The 21,634-nt window shown below is 38.3% G+C and overlaps 1 protein-coding gene across 1 annotated transcript in view; it reads left to right on the top strand.

Annotated features, from left to right (window-relative positions):
- The first annotated feature begins 330 nt into the window (after window positions 1-330).
- The window catches only part of LOC140237213 (hydroxymethylglutaryl-CoA synthase 1-like), a 45,618-nt gene continuing 24,314 nt past the window's right edge, over window positions 331-21,634 (top strand). The window contains exons 1-8 of the mRNA XM_072317156.1: window positions 331-422; window positions 2,773-3,061; window positions 3,939-4,113; window positions 8,650-8,775; window positions 9,318-9,482; window positions 17,408-17,579; window positions 19,092-19,262; window positions 21,346-21,578. Of these exons, the coding sequence (XP_072173257.1) occupies window positions 2,786-3,061; window positions 3,939-4,113; window positions 8,650-8,775; window positions 9,318-9,482; window positions 17,408-17,579; window positions 19,092-19,262; window positions 21,346-21,578 (1,318 nt within the window). The 5' untranslated portion in view covers window positions 331-422; window positions 2,773-2,785. The remainder of the gene's footprint in view (window positions 423-2,772; window positions 3,062-3,938; window positions 4,114-8,649; window positions 8,776-9,317; window positions 9,483-17,407; window positions 17,580-19,091; window positions 19,263-21,345; window positions 21,579-21,634) is intronic.

Below are 21,634 nucleotides of genomic sequence, written 5' to 3'. Positions count from 1 at the left end.
AAGTTCATTGTCAACTATCGATTTAGCATATAGTGTTTTAGTATTTATCTTTTTAATTACAATAGGATAACAAAAAATAACTATAATGGGTTATGACATATTTAAATAAATTTTATTATGTAAAAAATAAATATATTTCGAAAAAATGAAATAAGAATAATCCATTACCTAAATTAGCAACAATTTTAAATGCCGTCCTGTGTTTACGATACCCACGCCAGTCGTTCATGCATGCTGTGATGATACTCGTGCCATCGACCCATTTGTACGGCCACAAGTACAGCAGTAACACCGCATCACATTCGTAAACGGTATACACACTCCTCATATAGAATATTCAGATCGTGCGATCAATCGGCGTTCGTGAGATACTCGACAAAACTACTGGCGTAATTTTTATTGGAGTGAGCTGAAATCTTCAGGTGAGTCGACTCATTACTGTTGGTGCGTGCATGCATGTGATGAGTGTTTCTTCCATTAAACTCACAATGTTGTGCTGTTACAGCTCCAGTTTACACATTGAAGCCTATTCTTGTTCACAAATCTAGACTCGACTCTACTCACTACCACCGCACTAGCCAGTACTGAATTGTCATGATTGTCTGAAATGTTTTTGCCTCCTGAAACCGCCTAGCTCCCCTCGCCTCTACGGTAAAACACGCCGGTGCCCGCCCGGAGTCCTCGCCGTGATCTCCTCTGACCCGACAATGCGCTTGTAGCTGAAGTTGTGTTGATGACGTGCATCCTTTACCTGTGCTGTTAACTACACGCAGCCGCGACAAAACGCGGCTACACCTCTTTTCCTTCGCAGACGTTGTCATTTTTCAGTGTGGTTGTGCGACTCCTTCATGAATATCTTTATTAATCGTGGAAAACTAAAATACAAGGAATTATCGTAATCTATGATAATCATTCAATAATCGATACGCGATTTTTTTTTAATTACGTCAAAAACTCACCGAAATCTGTGGCTGAAATCAGGTTTGTAAACGTCCTTATTGCTTCACTCCTCATCTGCGTGTTATTATGAATGGCATTCACTCTCGTATGCTACAACGTACAACGTAGGTACATTAGTAGTCGGAGAGGCGCCCTCTAGCTCTCCGACTACCTACGACCTACGTTGTACGTTGTAGCATACGAGAGTGAATGCCATTCAAATAACACGCAGATGAGGAGTGAAGCAATAAGGACGTTTACAGACCTGATTTCAGCCACAGATTTCGGTGAGTTTTTGACGTAATTAAAGAAAAAATCGCATACTGATTATTGAATGATTATCATAGATTACGATAATTCCTTGTATTTTAGTTTTCCACGATTAATAAAGATATTCATGAAGGAGTCGCACAACCACACTGAAAAATGACAACGTCTGCGAAGGAATAGAGGTGTAGCCGCGTTTTGTCGCGGCTACGTGTAGTTACTGTGCTGTATGAAGGCAGTTATGCAGATAGGGGCCTACTGTATGTTGAGCCACGGATTCAACAATATGGTTACACAATTGAAGAATATAGTAATAGTAGAAACATTTTCCAGTGCCGAGGGTTTGTTTCTATAAATCGATACTAAATTTTGAGTACAAGAGTGAATGGGGATACAATATGGTAAACTGCAAACTGATATAGAACCCTACACGTTGTATGTATTTAAAGTGGGAGGCCGTTAATATATCTACTTTATTGCATACGATACTTACCAACTATGCCACATGGCTCGATGCGCCTGATTTTCACGAGATCTTCAGGAGGTTTGTGAAGTTTCTGTCTGTGAAGTTCCAGTCCAAGTCATCAAGCGTCGCGTCGCATCCGGGTCATGGGGGTCAATTTGTCACCTGATAGGGTCAAATATGTCGGTCAGGTGACCCCCAAGTCAGGTTTAAGTGGCAGTTCGGGTTTGATACGGTCGGTCGGTCGGTGAGAGAAACCTAATCCCACTAGACTCTACATATTATTAGCAGAAGTTGTCTTTATACTCTTACAGAAGATTTTAACCGTCGGTAGAAAAGTGAAATGAAAGTTTCATTTCACTTTTCTACCGACGGTTGAAATCGACAATACTGCTGATAGATCTATACTGAACTATACAGCACCGCGGTTTCTGCTTCAAATTCTGACCTTCCTTTTCTAGATATCTAGACATCTACCAGAAATGTCAGTTAGACTTAGAGTCTAGTAGCCTAGTCTAGCATATGTCATTAGATCTTACATTATACATTCTAATTTTGATGGATTGCAAACATGAAAATAAAAATAATTGACATGCATATTTAACTTTCAATTCATTCAGCACTGCTGAAGGTGGAAAAATTTACGTCAGAATGTGTCCAAATATTGCTTGGGGAATGAATAATTTAAGAAGCCTGTGAAACCGTTTTCTTAAAACATATTTGATCCAGTGCGCAATATGAACATGTCATTATTAATGTATGCCTCTGTGCAATTGATAGTCTTTTCTTTTGAAGAAGTAATATGAAACTTCTACCCAAACCAAGTTTATTTTGGCTCATCTACAGAGTTTTCTGTTTTTTATATTTACTAGAACCTCTAGGTCTAGATGCCATGTTTTAAGTGATAAGTTCACCACTGGGACAATGGAAGTTGCATGCATGTGGCACCCACCCCCCTTAATTAATAACAAGTGTCTTACCAGCACTGCAGCAGGTCCTGACTCCCATTCCATATTGAATCCTCATCTGAAATATTATACATAATACGTACAATGTACCGTCTACAGTATCTTAGACAAATATATTTTGACAATGCCCACCAGATCATCAGTCAGCATGCCAGGTTTCCAGAGGATGACTGCTCCAGCCGGCAAGTGGCCAGAAGATGTGGGGATTGTGGCCATTGAGGTCTACTTTCCCTCGCAGTACGTGGACCAGACGGAGCTGGAGAAGTTTGATGGCGCGTCCGCCGGCAAGTACACCATTGGTCTGGGCCAGAAGAAGATGGGATTCTGCTCGGACCGCGAGGACATCAACTCCCTGTGCTTGACCGTCGTCCAGAATCTGATGGAGCGTAACCAGCTGCCCTTCGATGCCATTGGAAGGCTTGAGGTACAGCATAGAAAGGAATCTAGACTTGAATATTTACAGTACTGTAGATATATTCCAGCTCTTGAAATGCAGCAGGCACATCATGAAACACTTTCCACACTTAAAAATGCATGTACTTATGTACTGTGCTAGAGTGCCTCTCACTCATTAAATGTTACAGGGCCCAGTTGAATTGATCTCTATTTGCTATATAAACTGGGGTTCATTAAAAAAACCATTAGAAGCAAAGGCCTGCTCAAAAAGAATTGCCCTTCAGCGGATAGGTGCACAGAAGCGTATGTTTATCAGTAACCTTTAACTCACGACTTTCAATGACCTAAAAGCATAGTTTGAATGAATTCACAAGCTCATTTTCGATGACGTAAGCATGAATACACAATTACAACAAAATTAGATCACAGTACTTCATGGCATACAGTCACAGTTTTCATGTTTCCCCTGTTATCATACGATACAGCTGCTATGTCCAAAACTGACTTTATCTTATTCTTAGTGCTCTCAAAAACATTACAGGGTACAGAGAAATGAGAATGTTAGTTAGTACAATTGTATACTACCAGAAGTAAAGCAAAAAAACAGAACAGTTTCACTCATCTTTGTCTCGCTGTCTATGGCATTGGCTCTGAGGGTTCATTGTTGGCTACAAGTTCTGATATGGAAGATGTTTTTCCCCCCTGCATTCTCAAATTATATCAGGACAATTCTCCCCCCCCCCCCCCTTCCTGGCTAAATACCATTGTATCGGGTCAGAGTAAAGATATTGGTGAGGGTTAGGATTAGTATTAAGTTCAGGATGAGGATTAGGTTTGGGGAAGGGTCTGGGGTCAGTGTCCAGGTGGTAATCGTCCTAGAACCTTACTCCAATATCGTTTCACAGGTCGGAACAGAAACAATTATTGACAAGTCCAAGAGTGTAAAGACTGTACTCATGCAGCTCTTTGAGGATTCCGGAAACACGGACCTCGAGGGGATCGACACCACCAACGCCTGCTACGGGGGCACCGCCGCCCTCTTCAATGCCCTATCATGGGTGGAATCCAGTGCTTGGGATGGTGAGTTAAAAGATGACTGCAGTATACAGGCGTCGAGTTTAGGGTGTATTTAAATTGGATGAATTATACAGAAACTAGGTTGAGATATTTGCTGGAAGTTTATAAATTCTTGATTAATGTGGTGAGGGAAAATTAGGACCGAACGAAAAAAAAAAAAAAGGAGAGAAAATCATACAAGAGAAAAACTTGCTGCGAAAGACCACATGTGCGAAGTACAACTGTATGACTGATATGGATACTATAGGTATGTAGGACCAGTGAAATTATTTATTGCAGGGGACTGTAATGCATCATGAGTTCTGGGGATAACAGTATTGACCCAAAAGCAATTTTTTCAATCCTTCATGCATAAAACATTGCTGCCACTTTTTAGTGAGAAGACTTGAAAGGTGAAATTTTGTAATGTTTAGCTGATCGTTTCAATCGTTATCTTCACATTCAGCATAAAATGAAGATAATCATTCTAACCCAACATATCTTGTTTAAGTCTGTCTTGATTCTCTTTTCAAATAGTATTCATTATCTCTGGTGCATTGTAACCATTGATTGTTCTTTTTCACAACAAAATTGTTGATGGGTTTTCCAGCTATTTCATGATAGGCCATTTAAATTTTTTGACATATCTGCCATACCCTCAGAAGGTGAAACACCAACTCTGTCCATCTCTGTTCTCTTGCCCCTTTCCCTGTCCTCCATTGTCACTGAAAAATGGTGCTCAGCTTTCATGAATTTATCATGTCCATCATCATGTCCTACTCGATTGAAATGTGACAAATAGCCACAGGTCAATTTGTACAAAAGATCAAGCTTCCGTTGAGGTTATCATTGAACAGATCATTACTAGTAATCATAACCGGATAGAAGGTAATGTGGCCCCACATCTTCTGGGCAAGGGGGGGGGGGGGGGAAGTACATGTAGGTGTCAAGGTATAGGCTGATATGTAGAACTGTGATAAGGAATCCATTGTAATCCATGTGGGTATTAATACTCTTCAAGTGGCTTTGATAACAAAGGCCAAGGTCTTACCTGTGTTTGCTGTAGGGTGAATTGAACACCATGTCAGTGACCTGGCAGTCATTTTTGTGTTACAATTAGTGTACTGTGGTGCAACATTGATTCTTTTTTTTTACTTTTTTTCCTGGCATGTGCACTTGAGACCTAGTACTCAGTGGGTGATTTCAAGTTTGGTGCTAGTGCTAGTGCTAGTGCTATCTCAGCACTAGCACCGGTGATAAAACCGAACTTGAAATCACGTCGGTGTTTGGAGTTGACCTCAAAAAAATTATGACGTATTTCCGGTTGCTGGTGCTGGGCTTGGTGTTGAATGTCGTCTGCTGAACCGAACTCCGCCATTTGTGTTAGCGTTTTACGTGCTTTTTCGCCATTGACTAACACTAGCCCATAGGGATTAACATTTTCATCATTTCAAGTTCGGTGCTGGTGTTAGCGTTGCTGTGCGAAACCCACATTCATGTCCATAAGTAGATATTCGTTTTACGTGCAAAGTCTATGCTAATGCAGTGCTCGCCAACATAAACGAACACTCTAGACATGGCTACATAAATCTGAGCCTTGGAGCAAAATCAAGATAGTGGGGAAGGGATGAAATTTGTGGCATTTTAATCCGTCTTCCTCACTGTGTGTCTAAAACTAAGCAGTTTTGGCTACATCTTTTAATTTGACTGTAATCACGGGCCATCACTTTTTTCACTTTTTTTTTTTCACTTTCCCGCGGAGCTCGGGGTGCTGTGATTGATAATTTTGATCGGTATCGCCTCGTTAATCTGACCGTCGGTGTTGGAGCTCGATTTAACGCTGTTATTTTACCACTAGCACTAGCACTAGTACCGAACTTGAAATCACCCAGTGTGTTAATATCGTTGTCACCATTTCTTGTATAACTTGTAGTACTAGTAGGTCACCGATTGTCGTATCTATACTGTATTCAGGATCATACACATTACGCCCTTTACGTGCACAATGGTGTTCTTTGCCATCTTGAGTAAAATGATATATCCTGATACTGAAATGTAATCGTGACAATGCATCATAAAACCAACAAAAAGTTACACAACCTGATTTTATGAGAGGACTGAAAATAAGAGAAATTGTTGACCTAACTGTAGTAAGCTTTTATTTGTCTTTTGGTATTTTCTAGAAGAGCAATTCTGTATGATTCTGACGTTTGGGACCATAAAATGATTGGGAAATATGCTGTTTTTCTCAAACATTTATCTGTTTGTTTGTTTTTTCCTCTGGAGGTGTGATTAGGTATGTCTGAGGTCCCTTTTCATTTCTAACAAGACGTTTTCATGCTCTTCACTTTCAACTCTATGAAGAGCTTTAGAAAAGATGATGCTACAAGTAATGTTGCATTGAAATGAAGTAGAATGTTATGCAGTGGGTATGCAACATTTCAGCACAATCTGATCATCCCTTTTTAGTGGTTTTTATGCACTTTTATCCTGGTTTTGTCCTATTCATTACGCAGAGCACTGCTGGCTGGGTGAGATTCAGTGCTTGACCCTAAAATTCAGAGCCCTTGTCCTCAGTAAACACTTTTTCAGAGGGTGTACTTTCTCTCCACTATTTATTAAAGTGGGTTAGGAAAGTCCATACATTATTTCAAAGCTTCAAATCTGCTCTTTCAGATTCTACCTTTTACTAAAATTCCATGTCTGGTGACCTTTTGATGGTTTTGTGATGCAGGGTCACAATTGTTCAGCCAGCAATCTCCATCATGATATCTAGAGCATGAAGAATAGATTTAAGCTTGTGATACTGAAGTCTATTAAAAACATTTGTTTAGCAGGACCCCGCATGCACATATCTTGTTGGCCACATGCCTTTGCGTATTGCTTGAAGACTGCTCTTAAACACTTCCTTCCTTACTTTCTTTTCTCACCCCAAATTGCTGTGTTTAAAATCACCTTTCCTTGATCCTCCACATTCCATCCTTCTTTAATTAAAGGGCATCAGCCAGGGGCAGGAGAAACCAATATGCCACTCTATGGCTAAGATGGCCACTTTAGCCATCTGTGCTTTTAGTACCATTATTGTCATATTATATATCCAAAAGAGTACTTGTTATGTGTGCACACTCACTGCATAACAACACAACTTTATACAAGTACCCAAATAGTGACATTTTTCTGTTAATCTGCGACACAGTTCATGTTAGTGTGAAACACGGTCCACAGAAAGACTTTGCATTACTGTAGTTGACCATTAACACATGTCCATCTCTCACAAACCCAACACCCAAATTTACATGACAGCTCACACATGATCGGTTTACAGGTCACCCCTGAGCAGTCGTCCTTCACTTGGAACAGTGGGTAAACTGGCCAGACTGGGAAAGTGTTTTATTAAGCCCCCATTTTCTGCACACATGATGCATGCATGTGACATTTGTTTATAGCTAGAAGTGTCTCTCCCCGTTAGTTTTGTACATGAAAAAAGTTTATTGGGGAAAGGGAAGTCTTTCTCATTAATAGGACTTCAGTGAGAAAACATTTCCTTGCGGGGATATCTCTTAAACTATTAGAGGGTTCTGCAAATAGAAGGCGGGGGGGGGGGGGGGGGGGTGTACGGTGGACTGAGATTGTGCCTACACAGTACAAGTCAGTAACCATGGCAGTTTTTTTGAAGACCTATTATTTTCGAAAAATGTCAGGTTCATGTCTCTGTTAACCCTATTCTAACTGGGGGGGGGGGGGGGGTCAAATTGACCCCCCCCCTCGACGTTTCGCGCCATGATTCCGCAACGCGCAAAGATTTTGCCGCGTCGTTTCATGACTTTTTTCATTCGAGTCTCCCGCATATTTTGAGACCAAATTTGCGACGTCCGGGTACACCGTTCTGAAGTTATGCAATGTTTTGCATATGCATGTCAACCCGAAAAACGCTCGAATTCATGATTTCGTGTGCAAATCCAATGCAAACTGTGTTTTTTTGTTTAATTGATATAAATTAGATTATTTCAACTTTTAACCATTGAAATAAATCAATTCTAATGTAGATAAGCTTGACAAAGTGCCTCCAACAAATTTTGGCAAAAAAAACAATGGAAAACAAAAGATCGAAAAAACAGTAAAATACATAAGAAATTAACAAAACAATAAAAAACAAAAGAAAATTATTTTGATTGCACTATTTTTTTACTAGAAAATTGTTTGATGTGTCTTGAGGAACTCTGACACAAAAATTTAATAATCCTTCAGTCTTTTTGATGGAGTTATAGGTGAAAATATGATTTCATGCGTTAATTTGCATAATTAATTTATTAAAAAATATGAAATCAAAATTTTTCTATTGTATGACCATGTAATCTTGTAGTTGACATCTGGCTCTATGTTCAGGCAAAATTTTGCGGCGATCGCGTGATCGGCGGCCGAGATCTGAAGGGGGGGGTCAAATTGACCCCCCCCAAGTAAAAACTTGGCCTCAAATAGCCCAGTTAGAATAGGGTTAATCACCTTTTGTCAGATGTTACACAGCTGGAAAAAAGGGCTTGTTTATTGCTCTTCCTGCAGGACGCTATGGGCTGGTCATAGCTGGAGACATTGCAGTCTATGCCACTGGCAGTGCCCGGCCTACTGGGGGCGCTGGAGCTGTTGCCATGCTCGTAGGGCCCCATGCCCCACTGGTCATCGAGAGAGGTGAGTGATGGGACTTCTACTGGTTCCTTAGATCGGCCATAAACTTTACGTAGGGAACTGTTGTTGTATGCCCTACGTATGAGGATGATGAGGGTAAGGATGATGAAGAAGATGATGATGATAATGATAGAGACCATGAAGGTGATGATGATGATGAAGATTATAATGATGTTGAAGATGATAATGATTAAAAATGTTCCAAGTCTGCAACATGTATTCTAGAGTGAGCTACTCTGACTGTTGATTGCACATAAGTACTTATATTGTCTCCCATACACTGATGTTCACTGAAACAAAAATAATTGCAAAATGAAGTATGCTTTCATCATAGACAGTCTATAAAATCATAAGTAGAGAGTCTATAAAATCGTAAGTAGAGTTTAAAGAACTATTCATCTTTTGAATTTTTGAAGGCACTGTAAGAAGGCATGTTTGCATCGCAAGCTGTCAGTGCGTAGTCATCTTCATCTTAAAAACTTTGGACACCCCTATTCACGCAAAACTTCATTTAATTTTGTTTTTCGTATGCTTGCCCTTCCAAGGTCTTCGTAGCAGCCACATGCAGCACGTGTACGACTTCTATAAGCCGGACATGTCGTCAGAGTACCCCCGCGTAGATGGCAAGCTGTCCATCCAGTGCTACTTGGGGGCGCTAGACAAGTGCTACCAGCGCTACCTCGCCAAGGCCGAGGCAGCCCTGCAAAATGGTGAGACACTCTCTGAAGATGTTCTTGAGTGCACACTGTGTGCTACATGCAGAAATGTGCCCAGATAATGCTTGTTTTTAACTCAGGAATATTCTGATTGTAATACCGAGTGGTGGTTCATGGGAAAGTGGAGATAACATCTTCATCAGGTAACCACAATGATGGTGCTGTGTGTGTGTGTTGGAGGGGGGGGGGGGGGTATCAGTGCCCTTAAATGACAGGAATCTGGCCATGCCAGCATTTCCTTTTTCCGCTCAATGGCCCAAATTCACAAAAGGAGTTTGAATCAGATCCATGGTTTGTTTAGTCCACTGTTTCAGTGATCAGAAAATGTTCACTCAAGAATCAATTTTACTTAAAATTGTTGGTTCTCATATCATGCACCTACATGTATTTTCTTTTTAAATCAAATGTGAAATGGTTTGATATAGATATTAAAAGCAGTCAGACAATCCAATAATTGCAATATCCACAACACATATTGTACATGTACATCATTGTCATCTTTTTCTTTTACTTCTAAAATTATACCACCCAGTGATGTATATCAATAAGCAAATAAAGTTGGAAAATTTGCACACAAAAGAGAAAGATGCGTATCAGTACATACAATAACGCTTCCCATGCAGATGATAAAAAGAAAACTTGAAGGCATAAAGTAACATAATTACCCTCCATGGGTTCAGTCGCCCAGTTTCTACCTACCGAATCTACTGGAGCATACTGTATTTGCTTCAGGAAGGCCATGGTAACACAATAGGGATTTGGTGGATTATGTAATCCTTGTGAATTGACTATCAGTTTCCAGATATCTGTGCCATTTGGTGCAGACAGCTCTCCAGCACATGTGTCTATCGGTGAACAAAGCACAGTATGTTAAGGGTTATTGAAACAGAGGATGTCAAGCAAGTGGTATAACGGCCCTGAGATGACAAGACCTTATATCTAAAAAAATCATGAATTTTCAGGAGAACGGAAAAAGCTTTAATTTTTGCAAAACAACATCAATGTTCACATCCAATAATGTAGAAACATTGTTTAGGATTACATTATTAATTGTAATGTTTTAAAACTCAAATCAGTATTTTTGATACTCAAAATTGAGCCAGGAGGTTTCTTGATATACATTTACAGTGCACTCCTGTTATGACGAACACAGTTGTAACAAAATTCTGGTTATAATGAAGTAAAAATTCAGGCTCAAGCATTTATTTATTTGTTTGGTTATAACAAAATTTTGATGTAATGAAAGAAAACTGCCGGTCCCGGGGACTTCTTTATAGTACAGGAGTCGACTCTATGCCAATTGAGATTTAAGATCTTGTCATCCCCTGGAACAATTTAAACTCAGACTGTGCAATAAAACCATCATCTTTGTTGTGAGCTACACAGACATGTGAGCTGCAGACACTACAATGTGCAAAAATATTTACATTTGTGTTTCTCTCTTTTTTAAAAAGAGTACATGCTTATAAAGGATTTTCAAGATCTGAAAATAAAAATGTTTACATCTACCTCTTCATCTTTTGTGCCAGGTATGCAAGCTAGATACAGAAGACCACAGAAACTCAAACAAATCATTTTGTTTATTTTTCAATTCCAGCAAAACAAATTTGGTATTTCATTGTGTGTCTGCATGTAAACATTCAATATGAGTTTGTTTTGTCTCTTTTTTTTTTAAATCCAAATGAATTTAAAAAAAAAAAGCAACAACAACAACAACAACTGTGGTAGAAGATGATACAGTTATGTTTGGCCCATCACCGATGATACCTGATATGATTGGCAAACATTGCCATACAGTGTATGCCAAGAGTACTCCTTTGAAATTTGTCTGCATGCAAATATTCACAATAGCTTTGTTTCGTCTTTTTTTCTCCTTGCCAAAAGGAAAAGCAATACCTCCTCCTTTATTTGCTAGACAGTATGGTTACCCAAGATACCTATGATAAAGTATTTTTTTTCTTATGATGTTCAAATTTCTTAGACTCTAAAGCTCCCCTGAAATATCTCTAAATGCCAACATTGTTGGCATTTAGAGATATTTTAAGGGGAGCTTTAGAGTCTAAGAAATTTGAACATCTAAATGCCAACATTGTTGGCATTTAGAGATATTTCAGGGGAGCTTTAGAGTCTAAGAAATTTGAACATCATAAGAAAAAAAAAAAAACTTTATCATAGGTATCTTGAAGAACAACACCTCTTCACTTGCATGCTAGACAGTAATATTGAGCTTTACGTGACCAATCACGTAGAAAGCCCGAGTCTTTTGAAAGGCTGATAAACTTTGAAGTTGTTTTGTTCTTTTTTCCACCCCTTTTTTTTTGGGGGGGGGGGGTGGGGGGCAGCATGTATAAGTACTTAGAATTTTAAGATCTTCCGAAATCCTATTCCGCGTCAACAACTGCTGATATCTTTCCTGCCTTTTGGGATGTCATCAACATTCGGGTCAGCTAACATAAGCGTTACAGTGTCTAATGGTTATGTGCCTTATCACAACTCGGTGCTTCAGCTTACAATAACAACCCTGGGCAGACTGCGGGACTGTACCATTGCACACATTCTTCTTGGCATAGACACAATCCTTAAGCATTTTTAGCAGACAAAAGCAATGACCATAATTCTGTGGGGTTCCTCAGTGAAACCTGGATCTGAGTTTGTGAGCTTGTCAGATACTTGTATCTTCCCTGTCAGTGAACAACACTGTAGCTTTATTCAAGGGATTTCATACTTAGGTGTTGCATGCTATAGGTATACAAAGTACTATAGGTATACTGTAGGTGTTGCATTGATCCCATGACCAACTACATGGACTTGTTAAAGCTAGATGTATGTATGCCTGGATTTCTATGGATTGACTAAAAGTTTTTTTTTTTTTTTTTGGCGAGGGGGGGGGGGGAATGTCATTTCCTGTCTAAAACAGCAAGTACACAATCAAGGCAAATCATACACCGTGACGTACAATGTATGCCTGCCCCACTTGGGGAAGAATAGATGCTGTATCATAGTCTGGTCTTTTTCACATCTACATTTATAAGTTCATGGTAATGCATGTACACCCAGCCTCACCTAAGTCAACCCCACACAGTCAAAAAAGTGGCTAAGTCACGAAAAGATTCTGCTTGAGATTGATGTGAACGTGTGACAATAGATTCTGTCGCGTAAGTGAAAAAAATGATATGAATCAGAGGGTTGTAATTGTGTCCCTTTGGATTCAACTTAGGCATGGTTGACTGTACTTACAAGTGCAGCATGGTTGTACTATAACCGGGGGGCCAAAACCTTAAAACAGAGGTCGAGTTGCACTCTCTCTACAAACTAAGTAGACCATGCTTATTTTCAAGTTTTTATTGTAACAAACAACATTCCACTGGTCTACCTCACAAAATTTGTTGCGAAAGCCTCCAAATCCAAGATGGCGTCCAAAATGGCCGCCATATTTACTGAATTTGTTATTTGACTGATAGAATTCGAGAGAAACATCAGATTTCAACAAATGTGATGTCATATGAAAGAGAATAAAATTTTCTACAAGTTGATACCATTTTTGTGGGTTATTGTGATAACTGGATTGAGATTTTAAGGAAAAAACACTAATTTTTTGATATTTTTCTGAAAAAAGGAAAATCATGAAAATGCTTGATTCGGCATAAATCAGAGAATGACTGAAGGATTATCTTGAAACGTTTCAGGAATTTTGTTTAACATATGATTAATATTTGGAGAAAATTAGGGGTCAGTACCGCTTTTTGTTCAGGAGTAATAATGTCTCAAACTTGAAAACTCACTTTGTAAAAATGGGCACTTTAGTTGTGACAAGACCTTGTTGGTCATAAAACAAGTCTGCGCGTGTCAAGACTACTACACGCACCACTAGCACTGGCGCGTGTAGCAGTGCCAGTGGTGCATGTAGTAGTCTTGGCAAACGCAGACTCTTGCTTTGACAAACAAGGGTTTGTGCCTGCAAACTAACTTTTCGTACCAAGTGGTAGCTCAGGTGACGCTGGTCGCTATTATTTAAAAGTAGATTGTTCTGAAGCAAATGAGATAAAGCATTTTTTTTTTCAAATAGAGGTAGTAGCTTGAAACTTGGCACCAATCTTGTTATAGATAGTTTAAAGGACAAGTTTTCCCTCATAGACATGGGGGTTGAGTGAATACAGCAATATCAGTAGAACACATCAGTGAGAGTTTGAGCAAAATCAGACAATTTGTTAAAAAAATTATGAATTTTTGAAGTTTCTACTTAGTCATGGCTGGATGGAAAGACTACTATAGCTTGTGATGTCACATGAGTACAACGATATAAAGAAAGAATAAAGAAAATTCAACATATTTCCATTTTTCTCGCATAACAAAAGAACACATGACTTCTGTCTTTCAGAAGGCAGGGGGAATAATATTACCATTAACATACGTCAGTCGCAAGTCGAAGAAATGTGCACTTTATTTAAAAAGTAAAGTCAAACTTTCACTGATGTGTTCTACTAATATTGCTGCATTCTCTCAATCCTTATGTATATGAAGGTGGACTTGTCCTTTAAGGCAGAATTCAGATCAACCACAAAAAAAAAAAAAAAAAAATCAAGATGACAGCCATCAAAGTTGACATAGTTTATTGCGCCAAATTAAATGTATTATCATGATTTTCATAAAATTTTGTCTGCTGTACTATCTATTTATATGTTTTTACATATTTCAAACATTGTAATGCTATTTCAAACCGTCTTAGATTTTTATGGAGACATTTTTAAGACCAGTGATATTCTACTCTCCAAAAAAGAGAAAAAATCGAGTGGAAGTATTCACTTTTGAAGGAGTGAATAACAGAAAACAGTGAATTTAGAGTGAAATTGGAGTGAATTTTGAATGAAAATGCTCATTTTCACTCATTTTAGAGTGACCTCAGGGAACACTCGTCATTCTTCGAGTGATCCCTGAGGTCACTCTAAAATGAATGAAAATGAACATTTTCACTCTCAAGTGATTCTGATATCTACTATGGGAAAGCATGAAATGGCCTAAGTTCAGATCAATTGTGACACTATAACCAACATGAAATCAGCCTAAAAACAATGTAGGAAAAATCTGATAACAGTAAATACAGTTTCAGCATGCTTATTTGTAAATGTGAATATACAGCACGAAAAATACATTTGGACAGTTTTATTCGAAAAATATACTGAAAAATGATTTCGCACAAGATATTTAAAGGCAAATTTGAGAAATTGCCGCCATGTCGGATTTTCCGGGGGGGGGGGGGGGGATCAGAAGGGCTTTCAAGGACAAGGATGTACGGACATTATTACACATAGTACCATCATTATTCACGTTTCTGCAACAGCAGAGTAGCATACAAGTAAAAAAAAAAAGCATATCTTTGATACAGAAGCATTTCTTTTTCATCAAAGATTGGGCCTTATGTGACCCAAAATGAGTTCCACTGGAATGAGTTCCACCCCCCCCCCCCCCCGCAAAAAAAAAAAGACCCTCAATATGGTTTACACTATACAATATCGTTCGGATGTATAGAAACATATAATAGACAGCAATATAAGATGATTAAAAGAATATATTAAATCATAAGTTGAGATTTAACTTTGACGCAACACACATAATGTATTGTTTACCATTGGGATATCACATTCGATTTATATGTGCAGGTTGGTTGTATCACAAAACATTCTACCATGTATAGAAATTAAAATAAAGACTAAATCATACGAAGATATCACCATTTCTTTACAAGAAACCATTAACCATGATAACTGTTGACAGCTAAGTATAAAAAACCCCGTTCTTATCAGATCTATTTAGTATATTTGATAATATTTGCAATGATTATACTGATTTAAGTTTGTACATTAGTTGTTCTATCCCTAACTCACAGTTTAGAACTAGTTTGAGGAATTAACTAAGGTGGGTTTTGGTTACGTGCACTTATGGTAAATAATGCCTTGAACGACAACCTCAATCAATTACTGCCATCTTGAATTTTGTGCTGATACTATTTTTGTCGCTAAATATGACACATTGGCAAAATTTGTGCCAAATTCCAAGCTCCTATCTCTTTTTGGAATATACTTTTTGTTCAATGTTCAATCTAATCTGCCTCAGAACAATCTACCATGAAATGCTACAGTAATAGCGACCAGTGTCACCTACCTGTCCACTTGGCATGAAAAGATAGTTTGCAGGCACTTATAAGTCAATAGACCATTACAGTATTACATGTGACCATGTATACATGTGACCATGTAAACACATTGTATGCAAAATTTATAATGCATAGATATATCTATTTTTAAGTTTTAGATATTAACATGTCAACAGTGTATGATATTGCTTGTAATTCCATAAATATGAATTATGTCTCCTCTCAGTAGATCTCAATCACAATCGCAGGTTTCAAAATAATTATTCGGTTCTTCTTTGATGAATACTAAATCATGCATTTTTACATTATTTTACTTTATGTATGGTCTTATTCATAGAGAGAGTGGAACTCGAAAAGTAAGCACAAACTTGGATTTGACCCTCTGTGACATCTTTGGAAACAGATGCGTGTAAAAACATGATATTATGTAAAATGAGATTTCAAGTTTGAGACATTACAACTCCTGAACCAAATACAATACTGACCTCTAATTTTCTCCAAATATTGATTATGGGAAAGATGTTAATTTCTACATGGTTTTACGTAAACATTTTTAATTAATTTTTTTTTTTACTTTTTAGAGAAATATTTACGGTGCATTCTGAACAATGTCTCCATAAAAACCTAAGATGGTTTGAAATAGCATTACAATTTTCAAATTTATATAAAAACCATATAAACAAACCATATAAGCAAAACAGACAAAATTATATCAAAATGGAAATGATACATTACTCTGGCGAAACACACTATGTCAGCTTTCATGGCCTGCAATCTTGATTTTTTTTTTTTTTTTTTTGAGTGATTGATCCAAATTTTGTTAGAAACTTTCTAAAGCCAGGTTGTTTCAAGCTTCTACCTCTATTTGAAAGAAATTTTTGCTTCATCTCATCTGCTTCAGAACAATCCACTTTGAAATAATAGCGATCAGCGTCACCTAAGCTACCACTTGGTATGAAAAGTTAGTTTGCAGGCACAAACTCTTGTTTGTCAATGCAAGAGTCTGCGTTTGCCAAGACTACTACACGAACCACTGGCACTTCTACACGCGCCAGTGCCAGTGGTGCATGTAGTAGTCTTAACGCGCGCAGACTTGTTTTATGACCAGCAATGTCTTGTCACAACTAAAGTGCCCATTTTTACAAAGTGAGTTTTCAAGTTTGAGACATTATTACTCCTGAACAAAAAGCGGTACTGACCCCTAATTTTCTCCAAATATTAATTATATGTCAAACAAAATTCCTGAAACGTTTCAAGATAATCCTTCAGTCATTCTCTGATTTATGCCGAATCAAGCATTTTCATGATTTTCCTTTTTTCAGAAAAATATCAAAAAATTAGTGTTTTTTCCTTAAAATCTCAATCCAGTTAGCACAATAACCCACAAAAATGGTATCAACTTGTAGAAAATTTTATTCTCTTTCATATGACATCACATTTGTTGAAATCTGATGTTTCTCTCGAATTCTATCATTCAAATAACAAATTCAGTCAATATGGCGGCCATTTTGGACGCCATCTTGGATTTGGAGGCTTTCGCAACAAATTTTTTGAGGTAGACCAGTGGAATGTTGTTTGTTACAATAAAATCTTGAAAATAAGCATGGTCTACTTAGTTTGTAGAGAGAGTGCAACTCACTCGTTAAATAAGCGAGTTTTTGGGGTTTGGCCCTCCGGTTATAGCAGTAGAAATGCCACTTAACTCTTTCCTCCCCTCCGCCTCCTCCCCCTTTGCCTCCCCCCCACCCCCCCACCCCCCATCATACAGCTGGAGAGGCTTGTCGGTTAACCGTGGACGCCTTCGATGGGTTCTGCTTCCACTCGCCCTACTGCAAGCTGGTCCAGAAATCGCTGGCCAGGCTCGTCCTGAACGACTTCCTGAGAGACCCCTCGGCCGACACCGCAGAGGGCAGCAGATACGCCGGCACCGAGCAGTTCAGGTCAGCCATGCATGCTTTCTGCCAAGACACTAAAACGCTTTGTTCATTCTTGAATCAATCTCATCCGTAGTCATTCTCATTCAGTTTTGCCCAAAGACAAATTATAATTTTCTCCTCTTATTGAATGTTCAGCAGAGTTCTGTGTACATTCTATGTATCCACTGTCACATGATACTAGTAAACAGGAAATGGAGTATAGTTAAGTTATAGTTTCAGTTTATTTTTAGAACATGAGGACGCTATTAGATTGCATTCTGATTCTTGTCGAAAGTACGGTGTTGGTATTAGACTGTCCAATGAGTGTAACTATGAATTATATATGTTCCTTGATTGCTCGTGCAACATTGTCATATTGGAAACATCTTTTTTTTTTTCAGTTGTTTTTGTAGTTTTGCAACACTTACATTGTACCTGAGCTAAAGAAAGACTTATCTTTCATCTCATGAATTACTCAAATATAATGCATCTGTAATACAGACTTTATGCTAGTCATGTGAAAAGAATGATTGTTGTCAGGGATTATTTAGTATAGAAGTATGCAGGCTGAAAAGCTGGGATACATAATGAGAAATCAATCTTTCATGATTGGCAAATAGTCATCATGACCACCTCTCTTAGTGTTGCAACCTGTATTATTTAAAAGCTGGACTTGCTTTTATGCATACTAGTAGTCATTTGTGGCTGTTCTCACTGTGTTCTTTTAATTTGTGTGTGTGTGTGTGTGCGAATGTTTAGTCATGACAAACTACAATATACTGCATATATTTGCAAGGTTTTAAGTTTTTGCTGATTTTGTGAGTCTGGTGCTATTCACGAATTAAAGAACACATGATTTTATAATTATTTACTCTAATCCCGACATGTTTGCTATAAAGCACACGTGTACAGTGTACATGTACTGCTACCAAGTACACAGTACAATGTGCATGAACAAGGGGCATGATGATATTATACTCCACAATAAAGAATTTAACTTCATGCTAAATTGTCGGGAAATCCCAATTCACGAAAAATTTGCTAAATATATGACTTTTACAGTATCAGCTGTGATGTCATTACCAATGTGGTACTGCACATAACAGTGTACATCTAGTCATGACAAACTACAATATACTGCATATATTTGCAAGGTTTTAAGTTTTTGCTGATTTTGTGAGTCTGGTGCTATTCACGAATTAAAGAACACATGATTTTATAATTATTAACTCTAATCCCGACATGTTTGCTATAAAGCACACGTGTACAGTGTACATGTACTGCTACCAAGTACACAGTACATGAACAAGGGGCATGATGATATTATACTCCACATTAAAGAATTTAACTTCATGCTAAATTGTCGGGAAGTCCCAATTCACGAAAAATTTGCTAAATATATGACTTTTACAGTATCAGCTGTGTTGTCATTACCAAGGTGGTACTGCACATAACAGTGTACATCTTGGGACTCCGTAAACCAGTGTGGACAAGGATTGATCACGTTTCTTTTTTCTTTTTTTTTTGACTTGGCAGGAACGTCAAATTAGAGGACACCTTCTTCGATAAGGCGGTGGAGAAGGCGTTCATGGCCGCCAGCAAAGAGGTGTTCAGCGAGAAGACACAGCCCAGCCTCCTGCTCGCCAGCATGGTCGGAAACATGTACACCCCATCTCTCTACGGCTGTCTGGTCTCTTACCTCGCAAGGTATGTTTGCGTGCATTCAGTTGAGTTTGTTTGTTTGTTTGTCTGTTTGTTTGTTGTTTTTTGCATACTTTTCCAGAGCCATCTGCACCCTTCAGATTGTAGTGGAATAGTCCGGTTTGCTAAAAGCATTCAAATTTTACGCATATTTTTTACACAAAGGTTGTTCCTGACAACCAAAAGCTTGCCAGAGGCTTGCCCAGCATAGCAACAACTAACGTATACAGGGGATTCATGTTTATTCATCAGGTACAAGTTAAAGGGAACACAAACCCAAAGAGCAATGTGGATTGAGTAAAAGCAGTAACATTAGTAGAACACATCAGTGAAAGTTTGAGGAAAATCGGACAATCGATGCAAAAGTTATGAATTTTTAAAGTTTTGGTGTTGGAACCGCTGGATGAGGAGACTACTAGAGGTTATGACGTATGAGAGGACCACAATATAAAGAAAATATAAAAGGAATTTCACAAAAATTCACTTTTCTAGCAAAATGAAAGAGTTCTTGACTAACCGCTTTCAGAAAGCAGGGGGAATAAGTGCTACCCCTAACATGTGTCAGTATCAAGCTGACGGAATGTGTAATTTTCATGAAAAATGAATTTTTATTGAATTCCCTTTTTTATTTTCTTTATATTGTAGTCCACTCATACGTCATAACCTCTAGTAGTCTCCTTACCCAGCAGTTGCAACACCAAAACTTTAAAAATTCATAACTTTTGCATCGATTGCCCGATTTTCCTCAAACTTTCACTGATGTGTTCTACTAATATTACTGTTTTCACTCAATCCACATTGCTCTTTGGGTTTACTTTCCCTTTAATGGAAAAGCTTGATACTAAGACCCCGGGAAAGAAACATTCATAAATTTGACTACATTAAAGGTATTAGCCCACATTTGTAAACCTGCAGCAATTGGTCTCATAGTTAGCATGGAGTTTGGGTATGATTGCAGTAACACCTGTGCAAAATTTCGTTCCAATTAGTCCATTACTTTCATAAAAATAAATGAAAATGCACCGTAATCCGTATGCATGCGTATAACGCTCGCTAGCTCCGGTCCACGTACGTGTTACATGTACAATGTACGTAGCTATAGCCCGCGCTCGTAATTCGATTTTGGGTCGGGTTGACCCGGTTTGAAAATTTATTTTAAAACGGTGATTTTCTCTCTTTTATCGAATGGTATAGACAAAGAGCGACAGGTGAGGTATGTTACTGTTATAACTTGTACTTGAAGTCATATTGGACCTGTTTTATGCAGTTTTGATTTTCGTGGGTTTGCAAATGTGGGCTAGTACCTTTAAGAAATCAGTCTATTAAATATAATGGTGTAAACAATGACACAAAGCTGAGTGAAAGAGAAATGGGAAGGTATATGTGATTGTGTGAATGTCTGTGAATCATCAAAAGCTGTGGTTCTCCGTTGGTGTTCTCTTTCATTCTTCACCTGTTATGTTTGACACATTAGCATTTTGTTGCTACAGCTATTAATACTTGAATGCAGATACCAACTAGTATCAATTTACCATGATATGTATTTTTTGTCTTCATTCAAAAGAAGGAATTATGCTTTTGAATTGAAAAATATGAGTTAGCAGAGATTTTTGAGTAAGGGATTTTGTTCAACTCTCTATTGAACCAATTTTATATTAAAGAAGAATGTTTTGTGTTTGTTTTCCTTTTTTTTTGTGTTCAGAATATTTTTTAGATGTACATGAGTGTATTGTTACCTCTGCAGACACTGGCACTGTATTTATGCAGATTAGAGTGCATTTTCATTATTGCTGAACATATATGTTACCTCACCAAAGTTCTAAATAGGTCAAGTCAACAAAATTCATGTGGAAAAGATTTGAAAATAAAAAGAAAAGTCCAGTGGATATCAATTTGTATGCTTCCTCATGATAGCAAACCAATTTTGATTCAATCAATCATTTTATCTCCAACTTTGATACTCTTTGGTAAGGTTGACAAGCCCGCAAATAAATCTTAAAACCATTTCTGTCTGGTTTGGAAGGCCTTCATATATGATTTTCAATTTCCTGTTCATTTTTGTTTCTCCCTTTGCCATTGCTGTGAAAAGTGTTCCCTTGGATCAGCTGGCAAACAAGCGCATAGCCCTGTTTTCATATGGCTCTGGTCTTGCCTCGTCCATGTACTCGATACGCGTGTCCAGCGACAACAGCGCCGGCTCGCCACTGGCAAAGCTCAGGGCGAGCGTCGACGACCTGGAGGCGAGGCTGGAGAGCCGGCGATGCGTCGAACCGGGAGCCTTCGCCGACACAATGAAACTCCGTGAGGACACTCATCATCTGGGTGAGTTTGTCCATGTTGTGGAGTGATGTATACTTTAAGTTGCTGATCTGTGCACG

This window comes from Diadema setosum, chromosome 13 (assembly GCF_964275005.1).
Source record: "Diadema setosum chromosome 13, eeDiaSeto1, whole genome shotgun sequence".
NCBI lineage: Eukaryota > Metazoa > Echinodermata > Echinoidea > Diadematoida > Diadematidae > Diadema > Diadema setosum.
The sequence above is the reverse complement of the archived record's forward strand: the minus strand, read 5'-3'. Positions and strand labels throughout refer to the sequence as shown.